Below are 22,935 nucleotides of genomic sequence, written 5' to 3'. Positions count from 1 at the left end.
AAATGTGGGGACTTGGTGCCGTGGCTAAGCTGGAGCATTGAGCCCTTTTCACAAGAGGTCCACATTGGACTGAACACCCTCAGGGAGACTTCCTACCTTCCTGGCACAGTGTGAGGTCCCTGGACCTGCCTGCTGCTCAAGGACCTGAGCCTGGCCTCCCTGGCCTCTCTAAAGCAGGTGCTGAGCAAGCAGGGCACAGAGCAGTGACCAAGAGACAGCAGAAGCCAGGGGTGTGCACACCAGTGCCCCATGCTGGACATCGCCTTGGGCCGACAGCGACTCCTTGTCCACCTGATTCGAACCCCTAGCAGACCCACAGGTGCATGGCCAGGGTGAGACAGGGAGGGGCTGGATGCTGTGGCAGCTCGCCCAGGACCCCGGGACTCCTTCTGGCCCCGAATGTGCACTCCCAGTCCCTGGTGTGGGGAGGGCACAGCCCGCCCCACCCTGCCCCGCCCCACCCTGCCGGAGCCTGCCCCTCCCGGGGCTCCAGCAAGCGCTGGAAAGTAGAGCTATTTTTATTTATGAGCCTGTCAGGGGCGGCCTCTGTCTAGACAGCGGGTGTTATCGTTCAAGGCTATCCTGGAGAGCACAGCCCTGTTTATTGTGAGGACAGCGAGCAGATTGTAGAGCTCGTAAAAATAAGCGGGCAGCCGAGCCCGCCTGGAGGCCAAGGTAACCTCAAAAGGCAGTTTTCTCTCTCATCTCGCACGTGATGTGGTCAGGGCAAACAGTGTCATGTGGCCCCAGGGAGGCCAGTGTGGCCCTGCAGGTGCCCTTGGCAGAGCCACCCTCGGAGAGGCCACGGAACTCGCCCTCATGAGCAAGGCAGGTGCAGGAAGGGACAGAGGAGCCACCTCGCCGGGGACAGCCTTGTGGATCATTGGACTGACTGCTCAGGGCCCGGCCTTCCGCAGTCACCCCACTTCTCTGGGCTCCCCAGGGGACACAGGCACTGGGGAATCATCAATGAGTCTTGTTCCCGGTGGCTCACTTGCTACCCTGCTTCTTTGCCCCTTCATTCAATGGGTCGTTGGCCCAAAGAAGCTACACATAGACGATGTGAGTTTTAGCCACGCTGTTGTGGCTGCCTCAGTATCCTGAATCAGTGTTTACCAAATGTTCATCATTCATGGTCATTTTGACTTTGGGGAAGAGCCAGAAGTCACGCAGTGCCAGATCTGGTGAATGAGGTGGATGAGGACACAACGTCGTGTTTTTATGAGCTGCCTTTCTATTTCTGGATGGCACTCAGCAGCAGCATGAACCGTAAAGACACTCATGAAAGAGGACTTAGAGAACTGCTTCAGAAGGTGGCAAAAATGATGAGATGCGTGTGTTTGAAGAGAGGGGGAGGATTTTGAAGGGGATTCATAGCAATGTGTCTTTTCCTGTGAAATGTTTTTTTTTTTTAAATCTAAACATTCACTGCATTTTTTGATTCCCCTTGTTCGTATTGAGTGCTCACAATGCTCAGGTCCTATCTTCCAGAGCCTCGCAGAGGGATGAGGGGACAGATAGGAGAACACAGACTCAGAGTGCCTGTCTTCCTGTTCCTGCCCTCTCGCTGGAGAGGACTGGATGCACCAGGGGCCAGAGGAGGTTAGCGAGCCCCTGGTGGAGTGAGGCAGCATTGGGCTGGGACCATGCTGCTCGGTGGTTACTGCTCTCCCTCTTTCTGCCTGCAGAGCCCTGCCCTGGGCTCCCTCAAGCATCAGCCAAAAACGTTCCCTGATGGCTCAAACCCAGAGCGGGCAGGAGGTCCCCCCAGGCTCTCCTCCGTTAGCATCCTTGGTTGGGAGCGGGGGAGCTGTCTCTGAGCTCCAAGCAGAACTGTCCATTCCTGGAAATGGGGAGGAAGAGAAGTCTCATGGTTTCCCTGAGTGAAAACAACATCCTCAACTTGTCCTCCCAGGAAGCCAGGCTGCAGGGACTCAGACGCCGGTTCCCAGCAGTGTCTGGAGCAGAACAGGGGAGGGGCTGGGGGAGGCTGGCTCTTCCCATGGTTCTGAAAACAAACGTGATGAGGAGCCCCGAGGCAAGTGCAGGGACCCACTCAGACTGGCTGTGCCCCAACTTCTGCCATCCTTTCTGGGCTGGTCACAGGTTCTTGGGAAACTGCTCAGAACTTTTTCTGATTCTCTGGAAGATTCAGAAGCAAAAAATATGAGAGTAGGGGCTGAGGTAGGGGCCACAGGGCTGCCCCAAATGCAGGCAGGATGGGTCTTCCTTGAACCCCAGGGATGCAGGGTCTCCCCCAGGTCTCATGGCCACCGAGCCTCGAGGCGTCTCTGGAAAGCAGAGCCAGGCTGCAGTGTGCAGGCAAAGGATGTTTTCCTTCCCAGTGGACAAAACATTTCTGGCACTTTCAGGAGGAAAACTGAACACTGGCCACTTTGGCGGTGTCCTGGATCCCTGGATGACTCGAGGCAACTGGATTAATCAGAGTCTCCACCCGTCACCCCCGCCCTCTTCCCTGCCCCACCCCCTGTCACCCGAACTGCTCTGAGTCCTTTCCAAATAGCCTCAGGAAGTGACCATGAGCCTGAGTCATGTGCCTCTCAGAACAAGCCTCTGGGTGGGGTGGGGGGGCTGAGAAGCACCCCCAGCTTCAAGTGAACCCTAATAGACTCGTGCTGGGGGAAGCCCCGGCCCATCAGACAGGGCTGGCCTGGCATGACATGGTGCCTTCACCTGTAAGTTGGTCCCAATGGTCCCTCCCTGCATCACTGGGATTTCTAGAACCTTCTAAAAGTCCCTGGCTGAGCCCTGGTCCCTGCCCAGGTCCCCATGGCTTTCCAGGGTCAATTTTAAGAGGCTGGTGACAGGTGGTCAAAGGAAAACATGTGAGAGGGGCCAGGCTGGAAGGAGAGGGACACCCACATGCTTGGGGACAGCCCTGGAATGTTGGGCCTGCTTCAGGGGGTGCCTTGCTGCACAGCTGTCGGGGTGGGTGTCTCTGCTTCTCCAGAGGCACCAGACAACAAGCCAGGGCATTCTTAGGGGGCCCGAAAGACATTCTGAAGTCAGGGCTCCCTGGGAAGGTGGATGTTTCAGAAACCAGGCTTGAACTCTGGCTCCGTGAAAGGCAAGACAGGCTGGGGCAGAGCTGGAGGGCACCGTGCCAGGTCTCTGAACCCACTGGGGTGAGCTGAACTCCGGTGGGAGGCAGGCTGCTAACCAGTAAGCAAGTTGTAAAAACCCAGCTCAGACACAACATCTGGCAGCTGCTTCAAATAGTTCTCTGTCTGCAGTTGGAGTGGCTCGCGGCCCTCCTGTAAATCAAACCATGTGCGTGGAGGAGCCCTGTGCTGCCGACCGAGGCACCCCTGCCTGGCCTGCGCCCAGCCGAGCCTCCAGCCTCCCGAGATCTTTAAATAGCTCAGGGCTCACATTCCATGTCCTTCTAAGATCAGTTCAGAGCAGCCCTGCTGGGGAGGCTAAGGGATGCCAGCCACACTGCTGTCCCACAGCATGATAGAGGGGGACACCTTGCCACCTGGGGCTCCAGGCTTCTGTTCCCAGTGACCCCAGCAATGATGCCCCTTCCCAGACCATGGAGCCATGCGCTTACCCTGAGGGGACACCGAGAGAGAGTCCAAACCCAGGCCAACTGGAAGCAAGAGAAGCCAGACACGGGCCGCATGGTGTACGACTCCATGGATTTGAGACATCAGAAAGAGACAAACCCAACGAAGCAGAAAGTAGATTTGTGGTTGCCAGGGGTGCCGCATGGGTAGGGGTGGCTTTGGGGATGATGGGAATATTTTGGAACCAGATGGAGATGAAGAGCATCTCTTCCTGGTCTTGCAAGGGCAGTAGCTTGCAGACCTGACGGTGTCTCCAAGCTCTTGGTTCTGCTTTCTAGGGATTAATTTCCTTGGGGAACTGAGGCTCAGGGGAAGAGCCTAGGCCAAGATGGCCTTGCCTGTACTGCAACTGCTTCCCTGGGAACCGGCCTGGCTCATTCCTAAGAGCAGCCCTCCTGTGCATGGGTGAGATGTTGGCATTGCCACACTGACACCCAGCGCCAACAGAGCTGGGTGAGCCAGGCTAACTTCCTCATGGGATCTTCCGCTGTACAGGCTACCAGGCTGCTCTGGTCCCTGAAGGATCATGAGGGATCCATGGAGGGGCCTCTGTGGCTCTGCACACTTCTGGGACCCAAGGCAGCCCAGTGACGACAATGCAGATTCCCAGACCTGGATGTTCGCGTCTTGAGGTTCCTGAGATTAATAAGTCACACCTCTAGGGACAGCTGCAGGCCCACCATCAGGGGACAGGGGCTGGAGGAGACCTTTGTGTCTCAGGCAGACCCAGATGAGCTGTGACTGGGGCCTGGCAGGAAGACAGACCTCAGGCCAGGTGAGAAGTCGGGGTCACCTTCCCTCCGGCCGGCCGCCTCAGCCTGGGCTTCACGGAGCACGTCCGCTCTGGCTAGGAAAGTTGCTATCAGACGGGCGGTGACAGCAGCTCTCTTCTCTGGCCTGGGAAGAGGGGTTCCAGAGGAGGTACTTTTCTCTCTTCTTACAAGAAAACAATCAGGGACAGAAGAGGACACTGCCGTGCAGTGCACCAGGATGGTCAGGCTGCATCCTGCCTGCCAGCGGCCGAGTCCCGAGAAACCCTAGGAGAGCCATGAGCGGCTTCCTCCGGGCTCACTCGGCCAGGACATCATTTGTTGATTCTTGAGCCCAATCCCAGCTCATGATTTCCTCCCTGGTTGCCATGGCCCCATCCAGAAAACAGCAAACTGCTGGCCCTGGGCAGCTCATTTATTTCAAATATTCCCTGCAGCTGGAATCCAACCATGTTTGGGTGTCTGGATCAGAGCATGAACTAATTGCTCTGTCTTCGGCCCCCTCCCCAGCTCCCCAGCATAGTTTATGGTTCAGTAAAGTGCACATTCCTCATCCCGCCGAGGAGCAGGAGGACGGAGACGGGAGTCTTCCCATCTATGGCCAAGCCCCGAGTGCGGGCTACCTGCTCAAAGGCAGGGGATTAATTACAACCACATGGGCCAAGTCTGCACAGATGGTTTTATTAATACCGCTCCCTCCAGCACAGAACCCTGCCCCCCCTAGAAGGCTCCCGGCAGCACAGAGGCCCTCATGTTCCCCTTGCCTCCTCCGGCCCCCATGCTTGACCCCACTCCTCCCCGGCCACCCCTTCAAAGGAAGCCCGAGTTCCAACTGCAACCCAGACATGAACTCCAACCTAAAAATAATTCTAGACCACCTCTTCCCTCTGCCCTAGTCTGGGGCAGGCATCTGGGAGCTCCTTTCCCCAGTAGTCATCTTGATCTTCGGAGAACTTCAGCAGGAAGTTGGTTCAGGAACATGGTCCATCCTCCAAGTCCCACTGCAGGAAGTGCCCTTGCTCAAGAAGGGTGTGTTCTTAAAGCAGTTGCTGGCACAACTCACCCAGATGTTGGGCCCTGTTCTGGGAGCCTCCTGCCCTCCCGTCACCCACCTATGGGACAGGTGCAACGATGAATGCCATTTTACAGAGCCTCGTGCAAGGCCACAGAGCCAATATTTGAACCCAGGCCTGACTCAGGCATCTATGTGCTCATCCCTAGGCCAAGCCACCAACACACTGAACAAATTTCCCTTTACCCAGCAACTTTGTAAGAGAAAGAGCTGTCACAGTCACAAGCTGTAGAGTCTAACTTAGGCAAGGACACCTGGGGAGTCTGGGGAAAGTACAGATACCTGGGCCTGGCCCCAGAAATGTTGATTCTGCCCATCTCAGGTGGGGCCCTGGAAATCTGCATGTTAACAGACATCTTTCAGGAGCTCCTGAAGCCCATCTCAGAAAAGCTAGTCAGGAGGCTCTCAGAGAAAGACAGGGTACCTCGGACCAAGAATCCCAGGAGGATGAAAAATTCCCACTCCAGCCACACGGTTTTGCTGGTTCTTTGGAAACCCTCATGACACTGAGTACACTGCTTGACTCTTCACAGTATCTGTCATCCAGCCTCTAAATAAGCCAGCATTTTCTGTCCTTTCTGCCAGGGGCTCTGCCGCAGCAGTCAGCAGAGCAGGTGCACCAGGCAAAGGCTCTGTAGGTGTTTCTGCAGCCCGGATCCCAGGAACACAAAATGAACAAAGATCTGTCCGTTCTGCCAGCGCTGAGCTCGGACTCTGAGGATGCCGAACCGGCCTCTGCTCTCCGCCTGGTGAACCCACAGTCAGTGCGAGCTTTATACCCGGGCCGCCCGACCAGTGTGCAGAACTGCTTTCTATTTCATCTGCAGCTCCCCACATTGGGTGCAGGGTTCCAGACTTCCGAAAGGTGTGTTCTACGATCATCCCTCTGGGACTTTCTTCCACCACCCAAGGCCCTGGCTGGCATTCTGCTCTCTGCCAAGCGTGGCAGGGAAAATCGTGGGTAGTGTTGGGGCCTGGACCCAGGAGGGCTCGGCTGCACCTCTTTCCTGTTCCCCAAAGCACGCAGGAAGGACTCCACAGTGGTTTCGTATCTTAGCAAACATTCCTTTATTAGGTTACTGACTAGAATGAACCATCATAAAATGAAACGGGAGTGTCAAAACTGTACAAGGCTCTGGGAAGAGGGGAAAGGAAGTGGGGTAGGGTCCCAGGGAGTCAGGGGGTGGGAGGTGTGGAGAGAGCAGGTGCTTCACCAGCATCCAGGGGCAACACGTGTGCCTGTGTACGAGTGAACCTCTCTCGCGTGCAACATTCTTCACAACAGGAGTGAGGAAGACCTTCAAGAGTCCGACAGGTAAGACCCTTGCCCCCAAAGGGAAAAATAGCCCTCAAAATACGAAGGGGGTAATTTACATTCCTACCTAGTCTTGGCACCGATTTTGTGCTTTAAAAAATATATTCCATTGGAAGTTTTTTTTTTTTTTAAGGTACCCTACAGCAGCTGCTTACAACATAATTCTTACAGATAAATATAAATGTATATATATTAAACACTTTAAACCAATAAAGTCATCTATTGTACCTGTGCAGACATGAATAGAACTTGGACTCTAAAGGGGCTGATTTCAAGATAAAAGCAATGGCAAGGCTCTGGCAGGTGCGGGCATAAGGCAAGGCGAAGTCACCAGGGACGGGCATCTCTCCCAGCAGGCTGCCTGCGTGGCCTCCTGAGCCTGGGGTGCGAGGATGACCGGAAGCTGCTTGTTCCCTGTGGGCCCCGAGCCCTGCTGAGCCGCTGAGCAGGGACCACAACTTCCACAGGGCTCGACTCCACTCCTGGTTTTCCTGTCTCTCCCTGCCCATGGCTTCCAGGGATGGAGACCCATTCTCTGTTCTCATGGTCCCCTGGACCAGGGAGCTTCTGAGGATGCCCGTGGGAAAGAAATCTCATCTAGAAAAGCAGATGTGGAAAAGTGGAGCCAACCCGCTCTCCCTCAAGGTCACAGACGGCAAAAGAGGTGCAGGCACGAGCAGTGATGTGTGGACTCAAGAGGTAAGTGGCTGTGCGTGCCCGCTTGGAGGGGTCCCCGAGACTTGTATTGCACATGGGGCTGTGCTGCCTGAGGGGCCTGCTGGGGACCTCAGCACAGAGCCCCGGACACCAACCAGGGACCTGCACAAGGACCCTGCACACAGTGGCACATGCGTCACAGGCATGGCCCAGGGAACGGGGCGACATACACGCTCCAGGGAGGTGGCAGGGGGAGGAAAGCAACAGAACACCTCGGAGAGAGGTGACTGCAACAAGGTCTCCTTTCTAAGTGGAATAAATAAATGGCCTTTGTTACTGTTAAAAGAATAAATACGGGGTGTGGGCTCCAGCAGCCGGGATGGGTGCTGGGTGCCCATTTGCTTCTGGGAGGAGCAACTTGGGGTTCCGCCTTGGTGTCCGCAGCCCAGCCCTCGTCCCCCTGGTATCTGCCCTCCAGCCCTGGCGCCTCCCGCAGCCCCCCACCCCAACCCCGGTGGCTGCGCCCATCCCCCTCCCAGAGCAGACAGGCGCTGCACGGAGGCTTTCGGAGGAGTTTATTCTCTGCCTGGTTCCAAGGAGGGGCTGAGACCGGCGGCCTGGGAAGGGAGGCACGGAGCCTGGGAGGCGTCGGTCCGGCCCAGCAGAGGCAGCCGGAGGACGGAGGGTGAGCGCCGGCCCGTGGCGGGCTCAGTGGGCGGGCACGGCTGGCGGCGGGCGGGCGTCCGCTGTCACTGGTAGAGGAGGTAAGCCTTCAGCGAGGCGGGCAGCGGCAGCGCGGGGATGGCGCCCAGGCGCTCCTTCCCCAGGGCCAGGCGCACCGAGCGCCGGCAGAGATCCATGAGCGGCAGGGGCTCGGCTGGGGAGCAGAGGACAGAGCTCAGGTCAGCGCGGCGGGGCTCGAGTGCGAAGGGCTACGCGCACCGGCCCGGGCCTGCTTTCCCAGCGCTGGGGACTGAACCCAGGGCTTCACCCGGAGCTCCGTCCCCAGTCCTTCCAACTTTAAGACAGGGTCTGGCTATATCGCTAAGTTAAGTTGCCTAGGCTGGGATCCAAGTTGTGATCTTCCTGCCTCCTACAGGCTGCTAAATACACACGAAACACTTTAATATACAAAGCGCTGGGATTACAGGCAGGTGCCACCATGCCTGGCTTCATATGGAGTTGAATAAATAAATACTTAGCGAATCTGACTTTAACCTAACTGAATAACCCAGAGAAGCTGCTCTGGTGGGGCTCCTCTGTAGGCCATGTGCCAACGCGGATGACAGTTAGGAGCAATGAATGACAGTCACAGAGAAGCCACGATCACCATCGTCCTTAGTTTATGACAGCGGGATGTGACAGAGTTTAAATAACTGGTCCACAGCTGCCCTGCTGGAGGAGATGGAGCTCGGACTTGAACCCAGGGCCTCCCTGTCTGGGCAAGCAGCACCCTCAGTGTGCATCGCTGTGGGGCCAGGGAAGCCCTTGTGCTCTCAGGTGCCTACAGCAGAGGCCCAGGAACCTGGAAATGCCAGCCCTGCTGCGGCCAACACCCCGAGGGCAGCCCGGGCCGCCTGCCCACCCTGTCCAGGCTCCCAGATAGGGACCACATGGCAGAGTGGCCTCAGGCATCAAATGAAAGAGCGGCTTCCAGCTCACCCTTGGAGGCCTTCTCTGTCCTGTCCCCAGATGGTCCAGCCCTCCCTCCCTACAAAGGGGGCCCTGGCCAGCCGGTACCTTTGATCCCCATGCAGGAGTCTGAAGTCACTCCCTGCCAGGCTACTGAGTCCCCAGGAAGGTCTCCGCACTCACTGCTTCTGGCCGGGGGTGTGGGCTTTGCATCCAGCTCCACCCACAAACCTCGTGTCCACCGCCATTCCACCAGGTGGGGGGGACCTGGCCTGTAGACCTGGGCTCTGCCTCCATGCCCACATCCTGGAGGCTAAGATGCTGGGCATTTAAATGACTGTTCTGAATGAGAGAGAGGGTGCTCTGAAGTAAATCAGGTGCCATTGTGGGGCAGAAGGTTGTGGAACCAGAAAAGCCCGTGTGCCGACTTTGGCGGTTCTGTGAGAAATGGCTGTCTGGAGGCTGCTTCAGAGCAGCAGGGCGGGTGACCAGGCTTCCCAGAGCCCAGGTGGTCAGAGGTGCAGGAAGGAGCGACCATCGGCACCAGGACAGCATCTTGGGAGTCGAAGGCTCCAAGCCTTCCCTGAAGCCCAGAGCATGGCTACGCTCGCCACACTTCAGTGCAAGATGCAGAGCGGGACTTTTAAGTCCAGAATGGCAGGGGAAATGCTGCCTTGGTGGGAAGCGGTGGAGGCTCGGGGTGGGGAGGACCTCGAGGTCAGGGATGTCCCCAGAGCAGAGGCCTCTTCCTCCTGCAGCTCCAGGCCCTGTCTCTCTACCCCTGCCCCCCGGAAGACACCGAGGGGCTACGGCCTCAGCACAGAGGAGAGTGGCCTGTGGTCAGCGCAGGCTGGACAACAGGGAGGTCACATAGGGACACTCTGGGAACTCGGGTCTTTGCTTGGCCCGGGACGGGGGAAGGACTAGAGCCTGCCTGCCTGACCTGCAGGCGATGGACCATGCCGGGGAGATCCGGGGAGATCCGGGCAGGCCGTCCATGCCAGGTTTCCCTGAGGTCAGTGGGGCCGGGGTGGTTTCCTAGATGTCCCAAGGAGCAGGGCACCTCCAAGATAGCCACAGTTGGCCCAGACACCAAGGTGACACCAGTGGCCAGAGCTAGCTGGGGCTTCTGCCCATCTCACCGTGACATCCTGCCTTCCTCATTTGCCTTGGAAAGCCAAGCACTGTCTCGGAGAGCGGCCTCGGGGGGCACCAACCCCACCCCACCAGTGCCGACCACCCACAGGGATGCTGTCGGGGAAGGAGCGCCGGACAGTGTGCCACACGGCCCAGGTGGCAGCACAGGGGGAGGACAGCCTGTGAGCCCCACTGTGTCCACATCCACAGGGGCTGGGGTGCCCCCCAACGCGTGAGCACCCGCAGTCTCGGGATGTGACCCTGTGTGGGCAGAGATGTAATTTTTGCAGGTGAAACCAGTTACGATGAGGTCATGCTGGATGACCACGGCCTAAATTCACTAGAGAAGACACAGAGATACACACTCACACTGGGAGCAGGCCAGGTGGGAACAGAGGTGGGAGGGAGGGACATAGATTCAAGCCAGGGATGCCCAGGCTGCCAGCGGCCAGCAGGAGAAGAGTCGGGAACCAGGTGGGAGCGGTTTCTCCCGCAGCGCCTCGGAGGGAGCTGGGCCTGCTGACAACTTGGTTTCTGACCTCTGGCCTCTCGCTGTGACAGCATGCGTTCTGCTGGGTCATGGGCACGGCCCGGATCATGGTAATTTGTTATGGCAGCCCCGGGAAATGAATGACCACCCCCTGCTTCCTCCACCACGCTGTGATCTCACCCCACCCCAGTGACTCCTGGTGAGGTCACCGATGGCCTTCTGGCCAAAGCAGCTGTCCATGAACCTGAGCTGTCATTACTGTGTCTTTCCTGAAGCTCTTTCTCCAGTCCACCACCATGCCCCGGGTCCCTTCCAGCCACATGGCTGCTCCTCCTCTGGCCCCCCGCCCCCAGGCCTCTGACCTCCAACAGGGCCCAACCCACTCTCTGGGTGCCCCGGCTCATCCAGGGGCACAGCTTTAAATGCCACCCATGTGTGAGGACTGCCTATCCCCCACCCACACAGGATGACACCTGGCGCTACCCAGACACGCCCCTTTCTCGCCTCACCTACAACTGTCATGGTGGTCACTCGCGCCCCTACTGTGCATTTCTACACAGCAGCCAGGGACCCTTCTAAGACGCAAGCCACCCCCTCACTAAAGCCCTGAGGTGTCCAGCACCGGCATCTCCCCCGCCATGGGCAGAGGACCACATGCCATGCTCAGCATCCCAGGGACTGGCTGCATCCAGGCTCCCGTCTGGACCCTCCAAAGTCAGCCATGTCTGATCAGGGCTGGGGAAGACAGGATGAAGGGGCCCTGGCATGGCCTGGCCTTCTGATTAGGGTGGAGAGGAAGGGGTCTTCGTTGACCGTGTCCTGATGTGATACTTTGAAGTCTTCATCCAGATTCCAGCTCACAGACATGGTTCCCAGCAAACTATTTCCATCCTCATAAGCCTCCCAACCCCTTCAGGATTTTCCAAACAAGAAGTCACAAAAGCTCCCAACCTCCCCTGGGATGCAGAGTTAAGCAGTGTCACCCATGCACAGGACACATGTCTGGGCCTCGGGATGCAGCAGCAGAACCTGCTGGCTCACCGAGGGCAAACAGGCCCAGACCCCTCCCGGGAGCTGGGAGGCAGGAACAGAGTGGCTGTGTGAACTCCCAGAGCTCATGAGAGTCCCTCGGTGGCCAGGTGAGGATGCTCCCCTCGTCTGCCTTCACCTCCCTGGCTCCAGCACTGCTCTGGTGGGAGGAAGGGGACATGCTGAGCCGGGGCTGGCCGAGATCCTGGGTCCCACCATGTCCATCCCCACTGGGGCAAACATGGCTGTGCCACCTCTGCCAGGAGCACCACGACCAGTGAAAGCCAGAATGCAGGACTGGGAGAAAGGAGCGCCAAGGCTTCCAAAGTTTCCGCATGCCTGGGTGCTCCAGGATGTTCCCAAGGAGGAGGGAGGACCTGCGGATCGCCAGCTTTGAGACAGCTGTGCTCTTGGCCCCAGCAGGGTCCTTGCCTACCACTCGCCTGGCCTTCGGGATGGGGTTAGGACTTGAGGTGCCAGGCCAGGCCTGTCTTTAAAGACAGTCAGCCACAGGTGGACGAAGCTTCCCCTTCCTGAGCTGGAATCTGCAGATGGGGAAGGGACACACCCAGGCAGAAGCTCCTGGGAGCAGGGCCCATCGAGGGGTGGCGGTCTTGGATGCCAGGCCCCCTTGCTGGCATGGATACCAGCTGGGCACAGCAGAGCCTCCCCCCCACCAGCATAGAGCACCGCACAGGATGTCTGCACACGGGGGTCTGTGAAGGTCTACTCCCCTTTCCAGAGGGACACTCGGAAATCACCGCAGATGCATCCTGGTTCTCAGCCACTGGCTCCTTCCCGCACTGTCCCCTGACATCAGGACTGAACAACCCCACTTGGGACCATGTTCCAGAGGAGCCTCTGCCACCAGGAAAAAGACCCAAAATCTCTCTAGTGAGTGCAACCAGTCACTGGTTTTCACTTATCTGAGAGGCCCTAGGCTGCAAACCTCAACTCAATAACAGACTGGCTACTGAGCTAGAATTTGGTCAACTGCAGATCAAACTGGGAAGGAGGTTCATCAGAGATAAGGGTCACTCAGTTATTCACTCCTCCATTCATTCATCCATCATCCCTCTATCATGCATCCACTCAACCATCCATCATCTGCTTATCTATCCAACCCCTCATTCCATCCATCCATCCATCCATTCATCCATCATCATCCATCCATCCACCCATTTATCATTTATCTATCCATTAGCCATTCATCCATTATTCATCCACCCATCATTTATCTATCCATCCATCCATCCATCAGCCCATCCATTACCCACCCCCCATTCTCACCCATCATCCATCTAGCCATCTTCCTATCCATCATCCATTCATCTACGAGTCACTGCTAGATAATCTACTTTACAACATTTTAAAAGCTGGGCCTGGAGCTGCAGGCCTATAGTCCCAGCACTCAGGAAGATCACTGCAAGCTGAAAGCCAACCTGAGCTAGAGCTACACAGTGAGTCCAAAACCAGCCTAAACTATACAGCGAGACCCTGTCTCAAAAAAAATTTACATCTAACAACTGCATAAACCTCTGACCCAAGCCCAGCCAGGACCTTGGGGACATAGGAAGGGCACCGCCTCGGACATTGAGGGTAACACTTACGATCAAGTCCATTCAAGTAGCGCATGCGGATCTCACAGTGGCCCCAGACGGCACTCACTACAGGATACAGTTTTTTGCCCTTGAGTCCCCGAAAAGCCACTCCCATGTACTGTCCATCCACAATGAAGCTCAGGGTCCCGTCATCCATGTCCAGGGCCACGAGGAAAGAGTCGGGGACGATGAACGTCTCATCTGGCTCCAGAAAGGCTGGGTACGTTTTGCTTGGCTGGTTCTTCCCATCATGGTAGAGCCGGTTGCGCCCCAAGTCCCAGCCCCAGGACTCGTGGTTATTCCCCACGAGGGTTGTGTACCCAACCGAGTGCAGTGGGGCGTCAGCTGTGGCCACCCCCACCACAGCATGCGTGCCCCGCTGTCGCATGGCCCATGTGATCTGCCACACATGCAGCCCTCTGGTGTACCCGACTTTGCCCCTGATGGCGTCCGTGCTCTGGGCCACCGGATGCCGGTGAAAGATCAGCTTGTCGTCCTCCTTGACAAAGACGTTGAGCGAGCGGTCGTTGTTGTTCCAAGAGTGCAGCAGCTGGATGTCGTGGGACACAGGCGGCATGTCGAGCAGCAGGTCCAGCCGTGTGGGCTTGCAGTAATCCAGGCCCTGGAGCTCCTGCTTTAGGGGCCGGTAGGTGGCGTCCTGCATGTCCACAGTCTTGATCCCTCCAGTGACCTTCTGACCCATGGTGGCCTCTGGTTTCACCTGCTCGAGGACTCCCAAGGCAAACTCATCAACCTCAGGGTAGATGGGATTCCTGGGAAGCTTCTAGGAGAACTCTGCACGCCCAGGAGCGCCCAGGGTGCCTGGTGGGGGAGAGAGAAACAGGAGGTCGGTGAGCAGGGCTACAGGGCAGGGGAAACAGAGTTAGCCAGGAGCACAGGGTGCAGCATGTCCCAGCAGCCTGGAGCCCCAGATCCCTCGAACCTGAGATGCCCAGGCAGCCTGGGGTCCTGGTGCAGAATGCAATGCCTCGTCTCCGAGGCCACACTGCTGCTGTGCATGTCTGGTCAGCTTGGGGCGCTCGGCGGAGGCCCACAGGTACCCAGTCAGGGTCACCCAGGGCAGAAGGCCAAGGCGGCATAGAAGCCAGAGTCAGCCACGACGTACGGGCACCTTCTTGGTCAAGGTGAAGCCTGCACGTGACCCAGGCCTGGCTGCATAGAGGGGAAGGTGGAGCCCTCAGATCCCGGCCCTGCCTCCCTTTCCAGCACAGCTGCCTTGGACAATCACACTGTCATTCATTCTTGGGACGGAACTGGGGTCTGTGGGTGCCCTTGTAGGGAAGGGCCCACGAGCCTCCTGGATGCCCTAAGTCTACAGCAACTGCCTCACAGGCCCTTGTCCCACCCAGGGTGGAGTCCTGGTACAAACGGGCACAGGGGCTCTCTCCCCATCCCACGTGCTCTGGCCCAACACCGAGATGACCAATGGCCGTTTTGCCCCCACACCATCAACTAGAGCCCTCTGCGGAGGAGGTCCAACCACACGGTGCCCGTCCCTCTCTGGCTCACTGACCCATAGATTCTTAAGGGAGTGGGGACACAGAGCCAGAGGGAGACACCAGGCTCTCCGCACCCCACCCTGGAGTCCAGCCTTGGAGAAAGGAGATATCACGCCCTTTGGGCTCCTGGGCTTCACTCAGAGCAAGGAGTCTTTCTGCCATCGGATCCTCCTTGGCCTCCGGAAGGGACACTTGGCTGCTGGGCCTAGGGGGCAGGATCTCCTGGACAAGGGCAGGGCAGGCTCCTGGGTAAATAATGTAACAAGGTGCCTGAGAAAGGTGATGAAGAGAACGTGAAACATGCCAGCATAGGTTGCCAGGCAGGGACATCTGGGGACCACTGAGCACTGGGCTTAGGGTAAGGCTGGGGTCCCCCTCCAGCACCCTGGGGTGACTCCCTTGCAAGGGCACCTGCAGCCATTCTGCCACCCGAGTCACCTCCTGGGTGGGCAATCACCACGACAACACTAGGGTCACTCCTGATTTGTTACCCCCCACAGTGTGTCTAGTAAAGACGCTTCTTTCTTGTCACCTGTCACTTTCCCGCTGTGCATGCCTAGCCACCTCTGCGCTGTAAAGAACAGAGAAGCCATGCATTCAGTCTCCCTATGTCCATCCTTAATGACAGGCCACTTCTGGGGACCCTGACTCGCCACCCTCCACTGCCCCAGGACAGCAGCCTGGGGTACATCCTGGGCTCCCTCCTGGGCAGGGCAATCATGGCTTCAGTACTAGGCTTCGCCCTTAGCTTTCCTGAGTTCATCTGTAACGTGTGTGTCACCTGTGTGTCACACGCTCACCTAAGACTCCAAGGAGACAACTTCCCAGGGAGGGCTTGGAACAGCGGTGATTTGTTTTTGTTTTTACACCCTAGACTGCTCCGAGCACTGAGAGAGAGAGTACTGTTAACCACACTTCCAGGTCTCCACACCTGGCCCAACAGATGCCTTTTGGCCACAACCCAGGTGCCTGGAATGCTGGGCGTGGTCAGATCAAGGCCATGGTCAGTTCTAAACCAGGGCAACACACTTCTTCTGGGAATGGCCGCATAGTAAATATTTTAGGCTTGGACTCCACACATAAATATATGGGCGCGGCTGTGTTCCAATGAAGCTGTAAGAAAGCCGACAGTGGGCTCTGCTGACTGTTAACTGTGTGTGAAACCACTGACCCCCCAAAACACCTGGACACGGAGCTCAGGATAGGAAGGGCTGCACCGGCCATGGTGGGGACACAGGTGGCCTTGAAAGCTCCTGCTGTCACGGGGCCACTGCAGGCTCCACTGGGCCAAGTGGGAGTCTAGCTGTGGACACCAGACCGCTGGCAGGAAGTTGGCTCTGGGGTCACCCCCATTTCTTGCTATCATGGGAAACAAATTCAGAAGCCCAGGCTTCCCAGGGCCTAGAGGTACCATGTGAGTGTCAAGGCCTGGGGTCACAGAGCAAGTACATGACAAGTGCCCAAGAGCCAGATGACTCAGCCATGTCCCCACCTGGGAAAAGCCAAGCCACAGAAGGCATGAGGGGTGTGGCTATGCATTGTCCTGCAGGGCTAGCGCAGGAGAACAGGGGGCAGATGCCTGCCAGTCCCATGCATGCCTACACACACACACACACACACACACGCACACGCATTTGCACATGTACACACTCATGTGCATGGACACATGCCTGTGCACACGTCATACACCAAGGTAATGGCAGCAGTGGCCACCGAGGCTGACCTCGGCCCACAGGACTCTGGCTGGTGGCTCCTGCTTTTCATTTCCTTAGTGCCAAGTTTTCATTCCCAGGAAGCCACTCTAAGTCAGCTGCTGTGTCCCCTGGAGAGCCCCTGCCCACTCCTCCTCCTGGCCACTCAAGCCCACCCCTAGACCATCACATTCCTGCCCTGGACCTCTCTTGCCCCCACAGGAATTCTGGCAGCCCCAAATAATGGACAGTTCTCTTGTGCTCCGTCCCCAGGGCACCCAGCTGGCTGTCACACATGGGGTTCCAGTGTCTGATGCTTTCCAAAGGCCAAGGTGCCCCAGAGGAGCAGGGCTAGGGTTGGGGTCAGCCAAGCCCCTCCTCCTTCCCACTGTGCCCTGACCCAGCCTGGCGCAGCAGTGGCCCCTGCCTGCCCTACACAGCTGGGGATGAGAAGCGGGCTGGTCCCCAGCGTCAGTGCCACGCACAGGGTGGGAGCTTCCAGTCTCCTGGACTGGAGGGCCGAGTAAAGGAGCTCAGACTGGACGTGGGCACACACTCACACAAGCGCACGCACGCACGCACGCATGCAAGCACGCACACGCACTTTGACAGACTGCATTCACTTAGCACAGACTGAGCAAGATCCAAAGCACAGGCAAGGGGCCTCCTCATCCCCCCCAGACCACACCAAGCCTGTGGTTTGGCCCCAGGCAGCCCTGTCCCCCGTGGGAGGAGCCCCACTCCCTACCACTGACACACAGAGACCCTGGGTCACGAGGCTGTTATGGCTCACGCCTGCCTCTGCCTCGGGAGGGAGTGGCCTGGGGCTTCAAGAACCCACCAGAAATCCGGTCACTGCCTGCACCCTGGGGAGAGGGCTTCCCAGAGCTCGTGTCCCCCTGTGGCAGCAGAAGGTATCTGTGGTGGCCTTGGGGCAGGATCCAGGGGAGAGTGCACAGGGGGCCTGGAGTCAACAGAAAGGACATGGGGTGGCCCGACAGGACAGTCCTCTTGGCATGGGGGAGGCACGCAGCAGTGTTCGCTCCCGCCCCCCACACCACTCGTTCAGGGCTCTGGTCTGAAAGCCCCACCCCATCCTGCACAGGGCCCACAGCATGGACCATGCAGGCCTGGGGGGATGCGGAGGGCCCGGGACACACCCATGCCACGCAGGATGTCCCCCAAGGCTGTCAACACTTTAAAGAGCAAACTGCACGACCGTTCACAGAGCAGAAGCCCAGCTCTGACAATGCAGGAGCTAAGGACTCTCACCTTCTTCTGAGGCTGAGCCTGGGGCTGGGGTGGGAGGGGAGATGTATGCGCTTTGAACACTTTTTGAATTGAAAAAAATATTTTAGGTGCATATATTACTTCATGAAGTGGTTTTCACTGAGAGAATCAAAGGGCTGGGGATTTAGCTCAGTGGTTCCACCACCTGCCCCGAAAGCGCAAGGTCCCAAGTTCGATCCCTGGTACCAAAAAAATACAAAAAGGGAATCAGAGACTGAAAAGCACTCATGGAACTCATTGTATCCCAAGAACAAGTTACTCCCAGAGTGACCCCAGCCTCTCCTCCTGGGCCATTCACCAAGCATGCACGGGGCGGATGTCACACATGGTGTCCTCTGTTTGTCCTCTGTTACCCACGGAGACCACGTCACCGGTCCACGGTGGGCAGAGGGAAGCTCTGTGCGGCCCAAACAGGAACATCATTCCGTAATGATTTTTTCTAAGACTCCCAGTGGCACCGTTTTTAAATCACGAACCTGTCCACTCACCTGCCCACGCGCCAAAGCCCAGCTGCTCCATGCTGCCACCCTCCAGGCAGCCACACCTCGGCCTACAGCAACCTAGACCAGAGGCAGGATGAGGACCTTGGGGAAGCCTGGAGGGGCTGGACGGCCACCTGCCTGGATCCCGTGCTGCGCCTCAGTGACAGCCACAACCCCGTGTGCCTTCCCTGGCCCCAGCGTGCTTTCTGCTTGGCCGGCCCAGCCACCTCTGCTGCAATAGCCTTTCAGTTCTGTTGTTTCTATCCCTCTTGGGGACGTTGCCAAGGTGACGGGGATCAACGGCTGGAAGCACACCCGCCTCCCAGGGCTCGGACCCCCCTTAGCGCACCCGACCCCAGAACAGTGAAACCATTGTTTTTGACCCAGCACGGGAACCTGAGGTTGAGGATGTGGAACAAAGTGACCTATATAAAGCCTCCTTTCACCTGAAGATCAAACACAGCCTCCCCACTCTGCCTCCTGCTCCACACGGCCATGGTTGCAACCCAGGATTTTGCAACAGAAACATGCCCCAGCAGTCTGTTATTAAATCAGCCAAGCCTGCTGCCTGGCTGGACAGCACCCGCCCACTGTCCCGAGTGCTGCTGGCTAATGACGGTTCCTGGTCTCTCCGCCCCTGGGGCCCAGGAGCAGGAATTGCACTTGGTGGTGCAGGTCCCGAATTCGATCCCCAGTACCACAGAAAAAGAAATCACACAGAGCCAATGAAGAGGATTGGACCCTTCTGGAAAGTTCTGACAAGTGATTTTGGAGAGAAAATCCCACACCGTCCAGAGCTCTGCCTTTGACCTCAAAAAACCAAAAACGCACCTGCCAGTGACACCTACGGAAGGACACAGATTACTCACGGTCCTTTCAGAAAGGGCCTGGTGAGCTGCACAGAGCCCCTGGGAAACGGGTGTGACATTCATACAGAGACTGAAAATTAAAAGGAGAAGTCCCTGTGGGAGCCTAGTTACACCGGGAAGGGTGGCGGCCAGGGCCAGGGCCAGGGGGTCGCCCAGGCAGCATCAGGGGTGCCCTTGGCCACAGGGAGTGCAGAGCCCAGCCTGCAGGGGGCGTCTGTCCCAGTGGGTCTGCCTGGTCCCCTGGGGTGGAAGGGGGCCATGGCCCCTGGCGCAGGAATGGGCACCCAGAGGCATCATACAACTGTTCCCTCTCCCCGAACCTGACACACGGCTCCGGGCCCGGGGAAAAGGCCGTAGGGCTGACCCTGTAATGGCTCGAGGAGGGCTTCTCAAAGCCAGGTCCCCAGACGGTGGCCGAGATTCCCAGGAACTTGTGAGGATGCAGACTCAGCCCCAGTGCACCTTCTGAACCAGCACCTTGGGGTGCCACCAGCAGCCTGCATCCTGATGAGTCCCCGAGGTTTAAAGAAATTATAGCGAAAGCTTTTGGAATCCCAAGTCCATTTTCTTTTTTGTTTTTTGAGACAAGGTCTCGCTATATAGTTCAGGCTGGCCTCGAACTCACTATGTATTCCAGGCTGGCCTCGAACTCACAGTGATCCTCCTGCCTCAGCCTCCACCCAGCCCAAATCCATTTTCAGTGAGAACTACCAGGCTTGCACTAATCCCATGCTAAAAAAAAAAGAAAGAAAGTCTTTTCTACCTGGAGATGAACCATTTCAAATGTCACACATGCTTCTAGGAATCTCAATTCGGAAATGGATCAAGTGTAAGGTAAAGTGCTCCCTCCCCTGCCGCCCACCACCCGCAGGGACAGGTGCATGGGGCTTGCAGGACGCTCTGCTGCCTATGCAAGTGGAGGCACGGGACAGTTGAGAGGTCACCACATCCACTCTCCAGCCTGCTGTTCCCCAGGACACACTGGCTGCATTGGCTCAGCATCAATATCACGCATGAGGGTTGCATAATATTCCACCGTGTGCCATCAGCATGGTTTCGGTGATGTCCCCTTACGGGTGGGTGGGGGTTCCTTTGACTATAAGAACAGCCACGCATGGGTTAAGAATTTCCTGGACTAGGAGGCCTGAAAGCCATGTCTTTCCTTTAGTTCCCAGTCACTTCTCTGACCCTCAAAAATCTCAGATCTCAGAACCACACACCCCGCTGTCCACTTCTGCAGAGGAAGAACGAGTGTCCCACCAACCCCCTCCGAGGTCTCCTGTCCTTTGCCACTGACCGTGGTGGGCTGAAGGGGCTGGGGGTTTCTGCGGAGCTGGCTGCCCTGAGCTTTGTCACCTAGACTCGGCCAAGGACTCGCAAGGCTGGGAAAAGGAACTGGGCAGTGTGTCCATCGAGCACCTGAATGGCCATCTCTGGGGACCTGGTGGACAGGTAAGTCCCCAAGCCTCCCAGGTGGCTGGGAAGAGGGACTTTAACTGCTAGGCTACAACAGCCCCGGGGGCTTCCTCATCTCTGCTCCTGGCCTTCCTCCTCCAAGCCTCTCAGCCCAGAAAGCTTGAATGCACTGAGGGGAGAGTCCTGGGTGGTCCCAAGGTGGCAAATAAATGAACCCCAAACTTCCAGGCAAGCTGAAGGGTCTCGGGGTCAGGCTGATCCCAGGAAGGGTACGGCAGGGAGGGAGGAAGTGCCCTGCAGAGCCTGGATGGAGTATTACTCAGCAGTCAAAAACACTAATGGGAAGGATCCTTGAACACAGGTGAGGACAAAGATCTGCTAGGACAAGGACAAAAGGTACAACCACATCTGCCTTGATTAAAACCTAGAAAAAGTGAAGGGGGAAATGAAAATGCCCTGTGTTTACAGTGATGTGCCTATGGGTTTCCCTGCCTCTTAGACGTCTTCACCTTTTCCTTCTCATTGTTTTGAAAAATAGAGATGGACATAGTGTTGTCAGTGGCTGAACACAGTACGGCCCACACCACGATGAGCTCTCGCCTGGCTGCGAAAAGAATGGAGTACGGAGGGCTGCTGGCATTACCAAAAGCCCCGCTCCTGCCACTAGGAAACTGTCCCGGCCCCAGATGCTGCTCCCAGCCCTGTGAAGATGTCAGGGTCTAGCTGCCACGCAGCCGGCAGGACTCGCTGCCTTGTGGAGCTTGGGACGAGCTGGTAGCTCTCACGGGGTCTGTCACGCAGCCCGGCGCAGCCCACGCCCCTCCTGCCAGCGCCACAGTCCCCACGGACACACAGCAGGCGGATGGCAGTGTCGCAGGCACACACGGCACACGGTCACTCGGACACTTTGTGCGAGCGTCGGAGGCTTTGCTGTGACAACACAGCTCAGAACACCAGGGTTGATGAATGAATACTGAGCACAGGGCAGGTCACAGAAAAATGAACGAACAAGAGGGAGAAGAGGGTGGAGAGGGGAGGCTTCCCGACACAGGGACAGGACAGGGACAGGACAGGGACAGGACAGGGACCCGCGGGCGGGGACAGAGAAAGGCAGTGAATGCAGTCCCGTGCCACACCAGGCTCGGGCCAAAGCCAGTGCGTAAGGTTAGAGTGGTTGGAGATTTCCCTTCACCCAGCGCGTGGTGGCTGTGGTGACGTCACGGCGCGATGTGCAGCTCGCCTGTTTTCAGTGACTGAAGAGCCAGCAGCTGTGACTATGCACAGTGTATGACACTGGATCATAAACACGATGTCTGCAGTTTGCATAGCAACTCATCTGTGCTCTTCCTTGTTGCTTTCGAGCGCGCTCCTGCTGCTTATGCAACAGGTCGCCGTGAAGCAGGGTGCCACAGCGCACCCCCAGCAGCCCCGCACACCTCGCCTTTGCTGAGCCCCACATCTCATCTGGAGCCCATGTGCATCAAGAGACCTGGGCCAGCGAGGTCTGCTTACATGCAGTCTGATGCTCACATGATGACTAAACCGCTTAACAACGCACTCCTCAGCCTGCAGCCTGTTAGTAAGGAACATGTGACTGAATTCCAGGGGGAACGCAGAAAGAACAGGATGTGCAAAGGCCCTGGGGCAGGAGAACAGCAAAGAATCTGTCTGGCTGCTGAGACAAAGCTGGAAAATGTGGGTAGGGCATAATCCCAAAAAGACAGAGGAGCTGTGCTGTGTGGAGTCGGGGTCCCTGGGTTCTACTTCAGCTCTACAAGCTGGGTGATCTCGAGCCCCCCAGCCTCAGGTCCCCCTTCCATCAAAATGGGGGTGATGATGGTCCAGCCATCATCACTGGTCAGCTTTAAGGATAAGACAGGGGCCCCACAGAAAGCTCGGCTTAAGTATACAGCAAGCACTAGTGATACATTCGTAATGTAGAGGTGGGGGAGAAGGAAGGGAGGAAGGAAGGAAACAAGGAAGGAGGGGGAACGGGTTTCCTGGGGTCCCTGGTGACAGAAAGCAGCCACAGAAATCCTGAAACCCACTCCCAGACCCAAGTTCGGCCGTCTCTGCAAAGAGCAGTGGCCGGGAGGTGGGGGGACTCGGCTCTGTGGCCACCTCTTGCCATTTCAGGCTCACTCAGGGTGACAAAGGGGTCCCTGCAGGAAGCCTTCAGCTGCTACTGCTGCTGGGACTGCCAAGGCCGGCAGTGCTGGCCAGACTCTGCCTGACTCTGCCTCAGTGCCTGCTGGGTCCGTGTCATGGGGAACGGGTGGCAGGGTCCCCTGGGTGGTCCCAGGTGGCTGGGACCCGGGCTCAGGAAGGTCTCCCAACACACCCCCTTGGACCTGGGGCGATGTGTACCCTTCAT

At 57.5% G+C, this 22,935-nt stretch overlaps 1 protein-coding gene across 4 annotated transcripts in view; it reads right to left on the bottom strand.

Annotated features, from left to right (window-relative positions):
* Positions 1-6,476: 6,476 nt before the first annotated feature.
* Positions 6,477-22,935, bottom strand: part of Spsb1 (splA/ryanodine receptor domain and SOCS box containing 1) — a 49,336-nt gene continuing 32,877 nt past the window's right edge. For 2 of the 4 annotated variants that reach the window (XM_021243519.2, XM_087214615.1), the window contains exons 2-3: positions 13,303-14,115; positions 6,477-8,281 (exon numbers count right to left, since the gene is read on the bottom strand). In XM_021243519.2, the coding sequence (XP_021099178.1) occupies positions 8,154-8,281; positions 13,303-13,996 (822 nt within the window). In that variant the 5' untranslated portion in view covers positions 13,997-14,115 and the 3' untranslated portion in view covers positions 6,477-8,153. The other 2 variants (XM_004863654.3, XM_021243520.2) reach the window with 2 other exon arrangements.

The sequence above is a fragment of the Heterocephalus glaber genome, unplaced genomic scaffold, assembly GCF_053883595.1.
Source record: "Heterocephalus glaber isolate CG9 unplaced genomic scaffold, H.glaber_assembly_v1.0 deba00001447, whole genome shotgun sequence".
Classification (NCBI taxonomy): Eukaryota; Metazoa; Chordata; class Mammalia; order Rodentia; family Bathyergidae; genus Heterocephalus; species Heterocephalus glaber.
Note: the sequence above shows the minus strand (reverse complement) of the source record. Positions and strands in the feature narration are given on the sequence as shown.